Source organism: Perognathus longimembris, chromosome 3 (assembly GCF_023159225.1).
Source record: "Perognathus longimembris pacificus isolate PPM17 chromosome 3, ASM2315922v1, whole genome shotgun sequence".
Classification (NCBI taxonomy): Eukaryota; Metazoa; Chordata; class Mammalia; order Rodentia; family Heteromyidae; genus Perognathus; species Perognathus longimembris.
The window spans coordinates 57,158,888-57,174,981 of record NC_063163.1 but is presented as its reverse complement, the minus strand read 5'-3'; the positions used below and the strand labels follow the sequence as shown (position 1 = coordinate 57,174,981).

General features: G+C 43.3%; 1 protein-coding gene across 1 annotated transcript in view; it reads right to left on the bottom strand.

The window, feature by feature from the left end:
• Positions 1 to 6,679: 6,679 nt before the first annotated feature.
• Flt1 (fms related receptor tyrosine kinase 1) overlaps positions 6,680 to 16,094 on the bottom strand; it is a 172,323-nt gene continuing 162,908 nt past the window's right edge. Inside the window, exons 26-30 of the mRNA XM_048341582.1 lie at positions 14,269 to 14,374; positions 13,866 to 14,008; positions 12,266 to 12,350; positions 10,149 to 10,243; positions 6,680 to 7,633 (exon numbers count right to left, since the gene is read on the bottom strand). Coding sequence (XP_048197539.1) covers positions 7,480 to 7,633; positions 10,149 to 10,243; positions 12,266 to 12,350; positions 13,866 to 14,008; positions 14,269 to 14,374 — 583 coding nt within the window. The 3' untranslated portion in view covers positions 6,680 to 7,479. The remainder of the gene's footprint in view (positions 7,634 to 10,148; positions 10,244 to 12,265; positions 12,351 to 13,865; positions 14,009 to 14,268; positions 14,375 to 16,094) is intronic.

Below are 16,094 nucleotides of genomic sequence, written 5' to 3'. Positions count from 1 at the left end.
TGAGGGTACCCTTGTATTTTGCTTTTGACCTTGGTTCTGTGATTCGGATTTCAACAACTTCCCTAAAAAGCACCAGTATGTTAAGTTCTAACGTCAAGATCCCAATATGTGTTATTCATCTTTAATCCTGTTTTCAGTCTTTATGTGTACAGCAGTATTTTTAATAAAGAATTACAGAGATAAAACTGGGTTTGGTTTTTTGGGGGGAGGGTACTAGTTTGTGTAACAAAATGAGGCTTGTCTTGAGTGGGTTTTTGAAGGTTATAGCTTTTCTGTATTTTGGACCAATTTTTGTCTTTGGATGAACTGGTAACAGATTTGTTTAACTTGTCAGATAATTGTTTCCTCTTTATGTTCCGTGCCCTTGGATCTGTTTTAGGTGGTAAGAATACAGATACAGGTATTTACAAAATGTTTAAGCTGTACACAAACATTTTCACATAATACAAGGTTTACACATAGCCAAAGAGAAGAAGACTACAAGTGAAAGGGATGACATGTAGCCAGTCCTGTGTTGGTTTTGTTTTGTAGTTCAGGGGATGGAACTCAAAGCCTGTTCTCACAGGCGAGGCAAGGGCTCCACCTACTAGTCTCTGATCCAGTACTTAATATGCCTTGTAGACCCGGACACTCTTCTCCCTCAGTTTCTCCAGAAACAGTCATAATAAAAGGATAAGAAATGATGGCAAATTATTCATTCCTTCTAGGCACCCCCCCCCATACATTTGAAATGTCTATACACTTGTAAAGGTAAATGCAGTACAGGATAATTGAAAGTGGCTTGAGACATGGGCAAAAGTAGCTTGATTAACAAGGGGCCATTTCCAGCCAAAGGACTGCTGAATGGCTACTAGGAGTAGAAGAAAGAGCAGTACAAGAGGATTTTGTGTAGAAAGATGTTGAAAGTGAAAGGTATTGTGGGCTTAGATGATCATCAAAATAGCCATTATTGGTTCATGAGGAAAGAGAACCTACCTGGAATGGAGGGTATGTTTGTTTGGAGACTCTTAGCTTTGAATATCTTAGGAGGGAACATTCTGCTTAGTTGAAAGAGGCTTGGAGACACAGAGGACTTAGAAGAGGGCAGGGAGGATGAGTATAGCAAGATAAAGATGTTTAACACATTTATTCCAGTGATTTGTGAAAGAACTCCCAGCACAGATCCCTGGGTTCTGTAGGTCGAGTTTGGGTGAGGTGCAGTAGAGACAGATGGCTCATCTTGGCTGTGCTTGGTGGCTAACCTGGTAAATTGCAGCGGTTAGGATGGACTGATTTAAGGGCTGGGCTTGGTAGAGGACTATGAGAGTACCTGAGAGGGCTTTGCTGTGTATGTTGGGCTTCAAGCATGGCACTGGCCTATGGCCTGTAGACGATTACGATAAGAGGTGGGTAGAATGCCAGTGAATGCGAGTGTTATTTTCTGACCTGGTCTCCAAGTCACAAAGTATGTCTTCTGTCTCATTATATGGTTACAGGTGAGCCACAATGCTAGCTAGAGGAAGGGAACCTATGGGAGTGAGGGGAAAGCCACATTGCCAAAGAGGTCAAGTGAGTGGGAGATGTTGGAGCAGCATTCTGGAAGATATAGACCATCAGAGCATTGAGAGGAAATGTCAAACGTTTATATGTGATGTTTATGTGAATTTAGGACAGAGTCTGGTCTTATACGTAGGAATCATTACATGAATGCAATTTTGAATCCAGAGGTTGGTTGAGCTCATACCAAGGGTTTGTACAGGGGAGAAAAGCTAATCCTAAGGGTTAGGCTAATCCTAAGGCTACCTCGAACAACATTCAGGGGACACTGGGAGAGACAAACCTGAGCAGAGGCACAAGCAGCCAGTGACAGGGAAAAAGGGACATATCCTAGAATCAAAGTTTGGCAGGCATTTTTCAGGTGTAAGGGGCAAGCTGCCAGGGTGTCAAGTCTGATTGGGACAAAGACAATCTCAGTGAAAGTATGCATTGCTAGATTGAGAAGGTTTAAAGGAGCAATGGTGGGGCATTTTGCTATAAACAATAGAGAAATGGAAAAGTCTTGAAGGTGGTGAGATGCTGAAGAGATCAGTGTCACTGAGGAAAGAAGAGGCCATGTGATCAAGCAAGTACTTGGGGACTATATAGGCACAGGAACTTCTGGAGTTCTTTTTGTTCATTTTCCCACTTAAGTGATTGCTTCACAAATTAACTTTATTCCTCCAAGGCATTTAGAATAGTTGCTGGTATATGTTAAGCTCTTAGATGATAGGAGTTACTAGCGGATGTTCAAGTCCCAGTATATTCAGTAGCATTTGTTTACTGGAATTGCTTCCAGAGAGTTACAAATTAAGATGGAGGAAAAAGCCAGCCTCTGGTGGCTCATGCCTATCATGAGGTTTTTTTTCTATAAAAAGTTATAATAGCTTTTATTTTTTGAAGAATAGCATAATACATGCGTGCATATATGTAAAAGTTCACAAGTCTACAGAACAAGAAATTATTAACTTACATTGAATTATTAGATCAAGAAATGGGATATTAGGGCCTGGGAATATGGCCTAGTGGCAAGAGTGCTTGCCTCATATACATGAAGCCCTGGGTTCGATTCCTCAGCACCACATATATACAAAAAGGCCAGAAGTGGCGCTGTGGCTCAAGTGGCAGAGTTCTAGCCTTGAGCAAAAAGAAGCCAGGGACAGTACTCAGGCCCTAAGTCCAAGCCACAGGACTGGTAAAAACAAAACAAAGGGGATATTAGTAGTATCTAGTTGAACACCTGAATTGTGTGTGCATGTGTGTGCATATGCACAGCTCATCTTGGGACTTGAACTCAGGGCCTAGGTGCTGTCCCTGAATTTTTTTGCTCAAAGCTAGTGCCCTACTATTTAAGCTAGAACTCTACTTCCACCTTTACTTTATTGGAGATAAGTCTCACAGGCTTTCCCTCTCAGGCTGGATTTGAACTGCTATCTTCAGATCTCTTCTGAGTAGCTAGGATTATAGGCATGAGCCAGTGGCACCTGGCTGGTTTGTTTTCTTTATTTCTCCCTTAATATCCTTAGTTCACAAAATGGAAAGCTAGCAGTGTGTTGATTAATTTTCAGAATTTCCTGGTATGTGAAAACCCCAAATCTGGTAATATGTTTAGCAACTGAAAAGTCCAATAAACCTTACTAGGCTATCTTTTTGCTGGTGGGAGAAAAAAATGAATTCCCAAATGTGCTGTAAGTTCCCAGAGTCATGAGAAAAAAGTTAACACTCTGATGTGATGCTACTTCCTCATTCTTCAAATCATTTGCCCAAATGAGTAACTTTTACTCTTTTGTGAAAACTAGTATTTTAAGAGAATTTTAGATTCTTGAAGATAAACTGCCCTTTGCCCTCCAATTAACTTTTGTGTGTGACTGTGTGTACCAGTCCTGATACTGGACTCAACGCCTGGGTGCTTTCCCTGAGCTATTTTGCTAAATTAGTATTCTACCTGTTGAGCCACAGCTCCTTTTTTTTTTCTTTCTTTCATTTTATTTACTTATTTTATGTTTTGGAGTCTCATAGACTTTCCTGACTGGGCTGCCTTCCAACCATGATTCTCTGATCTCATCTCATCTCATCCTCCTCAGCAGCCAGAATTACAGGCATGTGAAACCAGTTCCTAGCTAACATAAATTTGCTGAGATTAGGCTTTAGGCTTTTTTGTGTGTGTGCCAGTCCTCGCTTGAACTCAGGGCGCTGTCCCTGGGCTTTTGTGCTCAAGGCTGGTGCTCTACCACTGAGTCACAGCTCCACTTCCGGATTTTTTTTTTAGTGCTTAATTGGAGATAAGAATCTCCTGGGCTTTCCTGCCCAGTTTGGCTTTGAACCGAGATCCTCAGGACTCATCCTTCTGAGTAGCCTGGCTGAGATTAGGCTTTTGTCCCTTGTTCTCACCTTTGTTCTGAATAAAGTAGGCCCATGTTTCCAGATTCACCTCCTGTGGTGTTGTCAAGCAGATTAATTGTATGGCCACTTTCTAAGACAAATGGTAGTCACTTACACTTGGTAGTTACCACCTGGGCTCTTTCAAGAATAACTCACAAAATGAAATAGATGACTCTTTACTGAAGCATTTGTCAGAGGGGGAAAGATTCTGCTTTATGTTTTTGCCCATTATTTGCCTTTTTGCACATGACCTTTAATCCATATGTGTGTGCTTAGGCACACATGCCACATAATCGTGATCATTGTTTACTAGCAGAAAATTAGTGTGTAGGGAAGACTGCCTCTTTGAGGATGCTGCCATCATTGTCTGCTCACTAGGGCATGCTTTATTTTGTGATCTGATTTGTTTTAGTGTCTATTTTTCTAGGCACTCTGCCTAGTTTGATTTTGCTTTGTTTTGTAGTTTGCAGTGTCCCCGCTGCTTACAGCAGCTGTGCATTATACTGATCGAAATTTCTGTCTTTGTCTTCTCTTTAGCAGTGTTTGTTTGCTATATCTCGTGCCATGCCTAATAGTATATGCTGGGCACTAGTGGCTCATGCCTGTAATCCTAGCTACTCAGGAGACAGAGATCTGAGGATCATAGTTTGAAGCCAGCCCAGGCACGAAAGTCCAGGAGACACCTCTAATTAACTATCCCCCAAAAGCTGAAGTGGAGCTGTGGCTCAAATGGTAGAGTACTAGTCTTGAGCAGAAAAGCTCAGGTACAGCCCAGGCCCTGAGTTCAAGCCTCAGGGCCGGCGAGAGTGTGTGTATGTATGTGTGCACACGCATGCATGTGCGCACGCATGCACACACGCGTGTGCACATACACACACTTGGTATTTAAGAAGATCTCCCAGAACATCTCTATCCCCAGGGACAACCTATGACCCATTTTTTCACTTATAATCAAAGCAGGGAAATAAACTATGTGAATGCTTTTAGAAGTTAATTTTATTATATGAAGATAATATATAAAATACATTCATCATAACTAGGAAGGCAGAACCAGATCATATATCTGTAGCATATATTCTTGATTTGTATAAAAGTAACGTTAAAATTCCAGTTTCCTTAAATAATTATGCACAATACATACACACATAATACACACAGTCACTACCATTGTCAGTCAAAAGATGCTCCTCCGCTAATGAATTTAAATGGAGCTGGAAAGTATCTGCTTCATGTTTGACATCCCTATATAAGGTGAGGAAACAAGACATGCCTCAAAAGACCTAAGCAACAATTTTCAAGCTTTGGACAAATTTGCCCCTTGGGCTAAAACTACTGTCCAAGCTTTATTTCTTTAGCTTACTTCAAGATTTGTTTCCCATTCCATTCAACTTTCCACATAGGTCATCTCACAACACTTAAGTGGATGTCCTCTTCATAAACACTGCTCATTTTGTCTTAAATGGCAAATGGTTCTATTATTACAGTCAGTAAGAGTTTTTCAGTGCTGTTTTGATGGACAAACACTGTGTCATTGGATCCACTCACATTAAGATTCATATAGAACCACTGTTTTGGCTGAAGGACTCATGGAGCTTCTTTTAAAAAGCAGAATATTCTAACAGTATCCTAATAAGTTTTCGTTTCTCTTTTGGAAAGAGGCGTTTGTTGAAGTTTCTTATGATTAAGAATTAGATCATTAAACTCAAGGGATCATAGGCTAGCTAAGGTTTTCTTTTTATCCCTAGTTGTTGGATCATTATTTGAAAGAAGCAGAGGAGGGGGCTCTTTCATTTGTTGTCTAACCTCCATCCTTGTTATCTGATTTTTTGTTGCCAGCTGTTAGGAGCTTTTGTGTATGGAAAGAAGAGGAAGATTGAAGGACCCCCCCCCCCCACCCTACCTGACCGTGTTTGGACTTAATTCCTTATGGAGAGACCTACCTCACCCTATCCTGGCTAAGGGGTCTCTGGGAGCCACTCTGGAGCACCCACTGTCTGTCTCACTGGAGGATGCTGACTTCCCCCATGTCTTATAAAGAGCCTTGCACTGGGGTGCGGTATGAAGGGAAGGAGGGCTTCTTTCCTTTGGCACAGAGTCCAAGTCCTACGGGGAAGCTTCACAGGCCTCACTGTCTACAAGCAGTGATCCACTGCGCTCTGCCCTGTAGCTGCTCCCACTTCCCTTACACTGCAGCATGCATAGAGAGCATCCAACAGAGTCAGTGTAGACATTTCAGGCCCACTGATTTTGAGACCATGGGAAGTAGGCCCCCTTTTCTACCTTGTTTCCTTATTTCTACAGTGTTTCCTGCTCCAATCATCCTCAGACCCAAAGCCAGGTCCACAGCCAGTGAAAATTGCCTCTCCTTCTTTTGATGGTGTATTGACTAGTATGCCAGGTCCCAACTATAGGAACATCTTACATGGATATATATCTTGCATCACCTTGTTTTCTCTCTCTCAAGGAATATAAAGTGCTTAATAAACATGGACTAATACTCTTCCATGTCCTTATATCCTTCACATCCTTTCATGAAGACAGTGGAGTCCCCATTAGAAAGACATGACTGACTGCCTTCATTTTGGGTCCCAACTTCCTGGGCGAGTTGCTTTAGCTGGTATAGATGGAGTTTTCACTCTGCCTTGTTGGGTTTTATCCCATCACATCAAGTTTGGGTACAGAGAAAACCCTCTACATGATCACATCACACTCTCTCCAGCTTCCTAGATAGCTAGCTGTGCAGACGAGATACTAAAGGAAAAATGTCTTAGCTATATACCAATACTTGAAATAGAATCAGTGGACCACCTTAAGTGGCCATAGTGGTTTTACCTGCCTTCCTATGAGCATCACACTTAGCATCAGGCCACATGATTCTATTAAGTTCTCAGTGTATGTCACTAAAGCCAAGGGTGGGCTCAGAGTGGAACACCACCTCAGTGCTACAAAATCAAGATGAGCCATGGTATAGGAATAGAACCAGTCCCATAGGTAGTTTTTGAAGGTTCTCTTTAGTTCCAGAGCTAGAACCCAGGAAATGTCCCTTCCTTTCTGCCCTGTCAGTGCTCAGGATTATTAGGTCATGGAGGTGGTACTACAAGAGAGCCCTCTCCTGCTCCTTCCCCTGCCTTCTCTCTCGCGCCATTCTCTCTTTCTCATGCATGCTAGAGGACTCCAGAGGCACTGTCTATGCCAGTGTGCAATTCCTTTACATTCCTGAGCTGCTTGTTTCTGGTTCCAAGGTTGCTAGAGCAACCAGTGCATCTCCATCTCCTCACCCCTGACCTGTGTGCCCTGATCCTTGGGAGTAGAGCAGGTGAGTCATTGGGCTTAGAGTTTCTCTAACAGGGAGTAAGGTGAGGATGGAGACTAGTGTTCTTTCTCTTGTCACTATTAACTCTATTTGGGGTTACATTCTTGTTAGTCAAAACATTAAAAAAGCACTATTAAAGTCATCAAAAGCAGCTGGCTCCTGTGATAAGGAAAAGGTGTAAACTCATATGTGCATAATACTGACAGAAACTAGTTTTCTGGGGGGTGTAGTTACACATGTGCTTCTAGGAAGAAGGCTTGTGTCAAGTGTTAGGCAGGAGGTGAGGAGTACAAGACCACTGAGTTATAGTCTGGGGGTGGCGAGCAGCACGAATCCTCCTTGCCTGGCTCCAGGCTGCCATGCACAGATATGATGTGGCCACAGCTGGAAATGCAGAAGCTGGACCTGGTGGCATCTCTCAAGCTAGAGGGAATGAGAGACACAGAGAAATCAATCAGATGGGGTTCTCAAAAACCCTAAACCTCACTCGTGTGTGTGTGGTGCATGTGTGTGCACACACACGTAGTAGTGAAGCCTTGCCCTCACTTGGCTTTTTCACTCAAGGCGAACACTCCCAGCACTTCAACCACAGATCCACTTCTGGCTTTTTGCTGGTTAATTGGAAATAAGACTCTCAGATGTTTGTGCCTGAGCTGGCTTCCAACTGTGATCCTCAGATCTGAACAACTCGAGGATTTCATTTGTGAGCCACATTCCCACTCCTTATTGACTCATTTGTCCACACCTGTTATGGAATCTCAACTCAATCTATGGTTAGATTGTCTTTGTTCTAAAATTGCATATTGCCTGCCTTGTGCTACTTGGATTCTAGGCAGAGACATGCCAGTAGCTGGGGATGGAATGTATTGAGACAGTGCAAATCTATAACTCCATACAGAAGTTTCTCCTACTTGTGGGTCATATAGCTCTTAAGAGCAGAAAAGCAAAAGTCCCTTTCCTCCTGACAGTATTCATGTCAAATCCTGGGATGTGTGAAGAATACAATCAATGTGGCAAAAGATAAGCCAAGTGCTAGACGGGAGGCGCTTATCCTGGATTATTCAAATGAGCTCCAAATGCAATCGCATGGAGGCAGTGGGATACTCATGGCCAGGCACAGAAAAGAGAAGACCATGTGCACGTAGAGCTGAGATGCAGCCACAAGCCAAGGAATGCCAGAAGCTACCACAGGATACAAGAGGCCAGGAGTGGACTCTGATAGATCATCTGGATGGAGTGTGGCCTTGTTGACACCTTGATTTTGGAATTTTGGCCTCCAGAAATTCAAGGAAATAAATTCTCCTCGAAGTTGGGTGCTGGTGGCTCATGCCTATAATCCTAGCTACTCAGGAGGCTGAGATCTAAGGATCATGGTTTGAAGCCAGCCTGGGCAGAAAAATCAGTGAGATTCTTATCTCCAGTTAACCACTAAAAGATGGAAGTGGAGCTGTAACTCAAGTAGTAGAGCAAAAAAGCTCAAGGACAGCGCCTAGGCCCTGAATTCAAAACCCACAACTGACAAAAAAAAAAAAAATCCTCTCTTTAAAGTCACTATGGCAATTTCTTTCAATGGTCTTAAGAAACTCAGAGCATCACACAAGTATACTGCCTCCCTCTCATGGTTATGTTCTAAAAGAGTTCTTCGTTACTGGGACTATTTTAAGCAGCAAGACTCAAGTGTAGGTTCAATATGCTACGACCAACATGAGCTACACGTGGGGAGGAAAGGCTTCTCTCCTTTCACACTTGTTTGTATTTTTTGTTTTAACAGTTTCTGGGATGATAAACCATGTTAATTTTTCTGTTGTGCTGTAGACTAGTACACCCATGGTCTATATTTTTCATAGTAGAATATACCCAGGTATGGTTTTCTTTAACAAAGATCAAGAAAAAAAGCAGTCACCATTTTATGATGTGCTCTAAAATAACAAAAGCATAATTCTGCCAGGTGCTGATGGTTTATGTCTGTAACCTTACCAACTCAAGGAGGCTGACATCTGAGGATTGTTGTTCAAAGCCAGATTGGGCAGGGAAGTCTGTGAGACTTATTTGCAATTTAACATCAAAAAGCTAGAAGTGGAACTATGGCTAAAGTGGTAGGGTACTAGCTTTGAGAGAAAAAGCTAAGGGAACAGTGTCCAGGCCCTGGGTTGAAGCTCCAGTACCAGAAGGAAACAAACAAACAAACATGGTTATGCTATTTTCTGAGTTTTCCTATACACACTTCTTGGGGTCTTCCAGTCTACTATCTTAGCCCTGAGACTACTGTTGAGCAAACACATGTACAGATGTTTGCCTGGAAAGGTCTCTGATCTTTTTTCTTCTTTCTCAAGGTAAGTGCTCTACCATTTGAGCCACCTGTCACTTCTGGCTTTTTTTTTTGAGTAGTTTATTGGAGATAATAGTCGCCAGGAGTTTCCTGCCCAGGCTGGCTTTGAACCATGATCCTCAGATCTCAGCCTCCCGAGTAAGATTATAGGCATGAGCCACCAGTGCCTGGCTTCTAGTCTTTCCAACTGACTTGATGAGCTCTGCTGTCCCTATTCCTTAAAGGTACTTGTGCCATCATTTTATTTATACTATTTTATGCTGTTGTTGGTTGTGAGACTTGCATTCTTTTGCTCAAGGCTAGTGCTCTACCACTTTGAGCCACAGAACTACTTCTGATTTTCTGGTGGTTAATTGGAGATGAGTCTCATGGATTTTCCTGCCTTGGCTGGCTTTGAACCTTCTTACATCTCAGCCTCCTGAGAAGCTGGGATTATAGGCTTGAGCTACCAGTGCCAACTAGAACAGTGCTTTTATACAGTGTCTAAATGTAACAGTTCATGATGTGAAGTAAACCCCTCCCCATAACCCCTGATTAAACCAACATCACAAGCATCTTCCTTAACACCACCCCTTCAATAGCCACAGGAAAGACATGCAGCTTCCTTACTCTATCTTTAGTGAGGCCTTGGGCTTGCTTTCAGTCCAGGTGAAGCGCTTTGCCAGCGGGGAGGTCAGCACAGTGCTACTGTCCAGTTGGTAATCCTGGTGGGAAAAAGGGAGAAAGGTTATGGGCTTGCCTGGCCAAGATGGGTCCACACTAAACCCAGGGAGGATCCTGGGATGTACCCCTGAGGTTACTCCAGTCACTATCTTTACCCTCCACAATCCCTGCCTAGTGACACAAAACATCTTTTTCCACATCAACAACTACAGATTTGGGCAAGTAGTACAAGTAATGCTCACTTCCAGAGACTTGGTAGCTCTGTTCCAAAAGGTAAAGTAAGTAAACAAAAGGGAAAACTACAAGTAGCAGGTTAGTTCTTTCCATATGCAAATTCTCTCGTAGGGATATTAAAACAAATCTTGGCAGTATGGGTATGGGTAGGTTGTTGTTCAGTAGCCACAATATGTAAAAATTAGAGAAAAGTATTATAAAGGTGATTAAATGTGTTTTTCTTGGAGACACTATAGAATTTTCAGGCCACACTTGATCATATTTTCTAGCAATTGCATTTCCTTTGAGTCATTTCCAGCACTGAGTTGTACACAGACTCATTACCTTTAATACAGTGTATATTCTAGTAAATGGATTTCACACTCCTTCTGAGGCTGAAGTTAGACTGTGTTCCTAACTTTAGTTATCAGAAAGAAAACACCTATTCAAACAAGGCAGCTGTCATAAGTTACCATGTACTAGGGTTATTATTAAGGCTGAAGGATGCTATTTTGTTTAGTATTGTTTCCTGGGACTTGAACCAATATACCAAAGCAACAAAATTTCTTCCTGAAGTTTAAAGTTTAAATGTGTGTATACATTTATATATACATATATGTATGTATGTATGTCTGCGAATATATACTTATACATGTATATACAAGTATATATGTAAATATACATGTTTATAGGCATATGTATATTACATAAGTGTGTGTGTGTGTGTGTGTGTGTATGTATGTGTGTGTGTTGGTACTGGAGCTTGAACTCAAAAGCCTTGCGCACTCAGCCTTTTCACTCAAGGCTGGTTCTCTGCCACTTGTGCCATATCTCCACTTCTGTCTTTTTTGGTGGTTAATTAGAGATATGATGAGTCTCATGGACTTTCCTGCTTGGGCTGGCTTCGAACCTTGATCCTCAAATCTGTGCCTTCCGAGTAGTTAGGATTACAGGTGTAAGCCACCAATACTCAGCTTTTTTTGTATCTTTAAAGTCACTCTGTCCTTTCATCTGGTATTCTGCTAGTTTTTAAGGGTGACTGTGGTGGCCTCAAGATGACCCCCTTCACACTAGAGCTACATTTCCAGGTCCTTTGTGTGGGACATGACATTACTAGTACTTGTTCAACTTCAATGTGTGCAGGAATCCCTAGGGATCCACAGAATCTGCCTGTGGCAAGGTGGTGTCTGGCTCAGTGGCTGCAATAGGTCCCAGTGCCAGTATATGCAGCCAGATTCCAGGTCATGGCCCTGTATCTGCCTGGAGATCCTACCTTGAGCACAAGACATACCAGAAGCGGTTCCCTGCCTAGCCTTCCTCTCCTCCCTTCATTCTCTCAGCCCCATTCCAGGGCTCCAAAGAGAAGAACTGGTAGAGACTCTTGTGTGCTAAGGTGTCCTGATCTGGGCAGGGATATGGCTGTTTATCCTAAAGAACCTTGGGGGAAGTGGCCTAGGACTAGGTAGTTTTCTCTACATCATAAGGCATCTGTTACATCACAAGGCCCAGCCAATCATATTTCTGGGAGTTCCTGTATCTTGAAAGGAAGGACACATCACCAAGTGTCAAGAAGCTGAGGAACACATGAACTTTCCTAAGGGACCAATTTACTACCAGCTTCTGTAGAATGGTCCCTAGAGTAAGTTTGGACTATTTTCAAAACATGAATTTCTACATCCAAATCAACTTTGCACAGCTAATTCTGCTTGTCCGTCAGTCCTCTTGACATTGTCATGTCAGCCACCACTGGTGAGTGGCCCTCACTGATTAAGAGCTACCAGACTCCTGGGGCTGGTATCTGGACAGAGTCAGGCATAGGCTTCTTCCAAGGTTTACCTCGTGTGACTTACATCAAACATGGAGGTGGTATTTGGAGAAAGTTCTTCAAAGGTTTTGATTCTTTCCAGGCTCAGGAACTTGAATGCATTCACGTATCTAAGGAAGAAGCAGGAAGAATAATCAAGAAAATATATGCAGCTCTGATTAGTCAGGAGCCCGTGGTTTCCAGGTACAATTCAGCTAAGATCACCCACAATACCAGTTGCCTAACTCTTGTGGTTCAGCTGTCTTGTCGTGCCCTCTAGAGCTCTTCATGGCAATGCCATGTCTTCCCATGGCTGTCAAGTCACACTACAGAGTGCATCGAAACCTCAGAAGGGCCCACTCGGCCCCTGTGCAATCAGAAAACATCTGGGTGAGAGAGGACGGGAAGCATCGTGTGGTCTGAGCGCCTGAATCTACAAACAGGAGAAATAATGCCACAGGAAGAGACTGGCTTTATCTTAGCACATATAGCTGCCTACTTCCTGAAAGGATGTGGGGGAGATAAAACAACCTGTCAAGGCTATATAGCTGATTTAATTGTTCAGCTGAGTGCTCGGGCAAGTCTTACAATATTCTGTACTGTGAATACAGGTAAGGAGACATGAGGTATCTGCAGTATTCATCTACTTCAACCTGCTGATTTTTTTTGGTGACCTAGAAACTACCATCAAGGACATCCACTAGATGGTTCTTCACAGGCAAGTTCACCTCACCCATGATTGAATTTCCTCAATTTGGTAGTCTATCACTCACTGCAAGGCCTAGCTTCTTAGACAAGCTCTCTATGGAACCTATGGGTAGCCAAGCACTGGTGGCTTAAGCTTGTAATCCTACTTCTCAGGAAGCTGAGATCTGAGGATACCAGTTGGAAGTCAGCTAGGCAAATAAATCCCAGAGGCTCTGATCTCCAGCAAAGTGCTGAAAGATGAAGAAAGCATTGCTCAAGTGATGAAGCAACAGCCTTGAAAAAGAATAAATGAGAAAGCTTGAGGCCCTGATCAGGTTCAAGCCCAGGCACTGGCAAACAAAAAGAACCTACTAGCAGGGCCCAAATTACTCTGACACACCACGCCTACCTAGATCAGGCCTTGGCGAGGGATTTACTCTAGGGTAATTGGTTCATCTTTAAAAATGGATGACAACTCTGCTCCAGCCTCCTGGGCTGCCTGTGTGATTGGAACCGTGATGCTGAGCCATGGCGTCTCATTGGCTCCCTATGGCACAGCTTGGAAGCTTACAATAATGGCTGCCAATGTTTTCCGACTGTTGCAATTCTTGTGCCTTCCCAGGTGGCAGAATTGAGGTCAAAGTGCCAGGGCTGTGCCTACTGAAGATAAAGACACTAGAAGGCCCACAAGACAGACTCATTCTCAAAAGGATTCTGACAGCATAGAGCACGGGGAAGGCAGAACCATCCTGCCAGGTGCTGGTGCACTGTAATCCTAACTTCTCAGGTAATAAAAATCTGGCTCTCAAGATTTTGTTTTTAAACCTGGGCTGGCTTTGAGCTATGACTCTCAGATCTCAGCCTTCTGAGTAATTGATTTCAAGTGTAAGCCATGGGTACCCATTTCTTTTCTGTATGTTTTAAAAAGTCTCTAATCAAGTTGAGGAAAGAAATTTTACCTGACATCATCAGAGCTTCCTGTGTTAAACTTTGGGACTGAAATAACATCCTTGAAGAGGTCCTCAGAGAAGGCAGGAGCCGAGTATGTAAAGCCACTGTTTCTTGTCAGTATGGCATTGAGTGGGATATAATCTTTACCATCCTAAAACACCAAAAAGAGTTCTAATTGCACACATTTCAATTTCAACCAATTTCTGTGCAGCATATTAACTTCAAGTCTATCATTTTTCCAGTTCTGTATGTGCATGCATCACATGTACACACACACACACACACACACACACACACACACACACACACACGCTGATCTAACCTAGGCATAGCTCTTAAAACAACCACCATAAGCATCTCCTGCTTACATTCAAAAGCCTTGGCTTTCTGATATTCCAGACTGAGTTTTACCTGTTGCACATTGGCTTGAAGCAAATCGCCTAGTTTCTCCACAAGTTCTGCAAACCATGGTCTTTCTTTAGGGTCTTTGTGCCAACAGTCCAGCATGATCTGATAGCTGTTGGGCAAAAAGTACAGAGAGAGCTGGAGAGCAGTGGTATGTATGCAGATCACCCTCCTTGTCAAGCCTGACTTTTAATCAGATATGGCCTGGCCTCTTGGTTAGATTTGTCTCTAGCCCCAGTACCCAAGGATCTGTCTGGGCAAAGTCCTGCCAGCAGTGGGAAACACGTGTCAACCAACCTTCCAGAACTCCTGATCAAGCTTGTTGGGTTTCAGTGGCCTTTGCAGAGTGAGAGGACTGTGCCTATGGGCCAAGCAGCGCTATGTAAACAGGAAACACATTGCTCCCTGAAGTTAGAGTCTTTTAAAGGCATGACAGGTCAGATGCTGGTGGCTCATGTCTATAATCGTAACTACTCAGGCTGAGATCTGGGTATCATGGTTTAAACCAGCCAGGCGGAAAGAGTCTGTCAATTAACCACAAAATGCCAGAAGTAGAACTGTGGCTCAAGTGGCAGAGCACTAGTTTTGAGCAACAAAGTTCAGGGACAGTGCCCAGACCCTGGACCCAAGCCCCAGGACCCAGCACCAAAAAACAAAAACAACCCCTCCCCCCCAAAAAAAATCCCCAACCAACCAAAAAGTGTGACATCATCTTGAAAGTTGAAGAGAGCTGTGGACATGAATGGGTAAGTGGCTTGCCACACCCATTTCATTCTTATAACAAAAGTTGGTTTGATGTAGTGTCTCAATATGTGCCTGGCATGTCCCATGTTTTCACGGTCCCTGCGGCTGTGTGGTGGACACTGATGGGGAAGGCACAGGGTACATGACCCATGGCACTTCCAAAAGGTGAGGCCACACACTGAGCACTTCATAGTTCCTCAGGCTGTGTTTAAGGTTCCAGGGTGTGGCTGATTATTTTTCACCCAACATTTCAAAGCTCTTATTACAAACTGACCTCCCACCACTAAGGCAAAGAAGTACAGGCTAAACTTCTGGATTTGAAACATCTGTCGTAATATCCCAGAGGCCAAATCTTGTCCTAGGGTTCCAATGTCAACAGGTTCCTCTGCTGATCTCTCCCAACATTTCCTGTCCATCATGTCTGCTTAGAGCTCAGACCAGTCCTTATCTGCCTCTACTACATGAAGAGCTGATGTGCTCTTCATAGGAGGTTGATTGTAAGTTATCCTTTCTTTTAGAAAATCTTCTAGATCCTAGAGGAATCTGAGATCAAAATCTAAATGGGCTGGGTCTATGAGATTAGTTCAGAGCTGGGCATCAGTGGTTCACCCCTTTTATAATCCTAGCTCCTCAGGAGCCTGAGATCTGAGGATCTCAGTTCAAAAGGAGCCTGAATTGCAAAATCCATGAGACTTTTATCTCCAATTAACCCCTCCCCACCAAAAAAAAAACCAAACCCCACAACACCTAGAAATTGAGCTGTGGCTCAAGTGGTAGAGTGCTAATCTTGATTGAATATGCTAAATAATGGGGCACAAGGCCCTGAGTTCATACCTGCACACAAAGAACCAGCCCACAGGCCTTATGTGGCCTGGGACTTCATCCCATGTCACCTACCCAGCACCAGCCTAGCACGGAACTAGGAAGCACTCAGTAAATGTGTGCTAAAGAAAGTTGGGCTAGACTTCAGAAGAGACAGCTCTGCTGCCTGCCATGAATTCTTCAGCCACATCTCAAACATTATTTCTAGTGCTAAAAACTGGGTGCTGCTGGGGGTGTGGGTGGGAGAATACCTAAGGAAGTTCAGA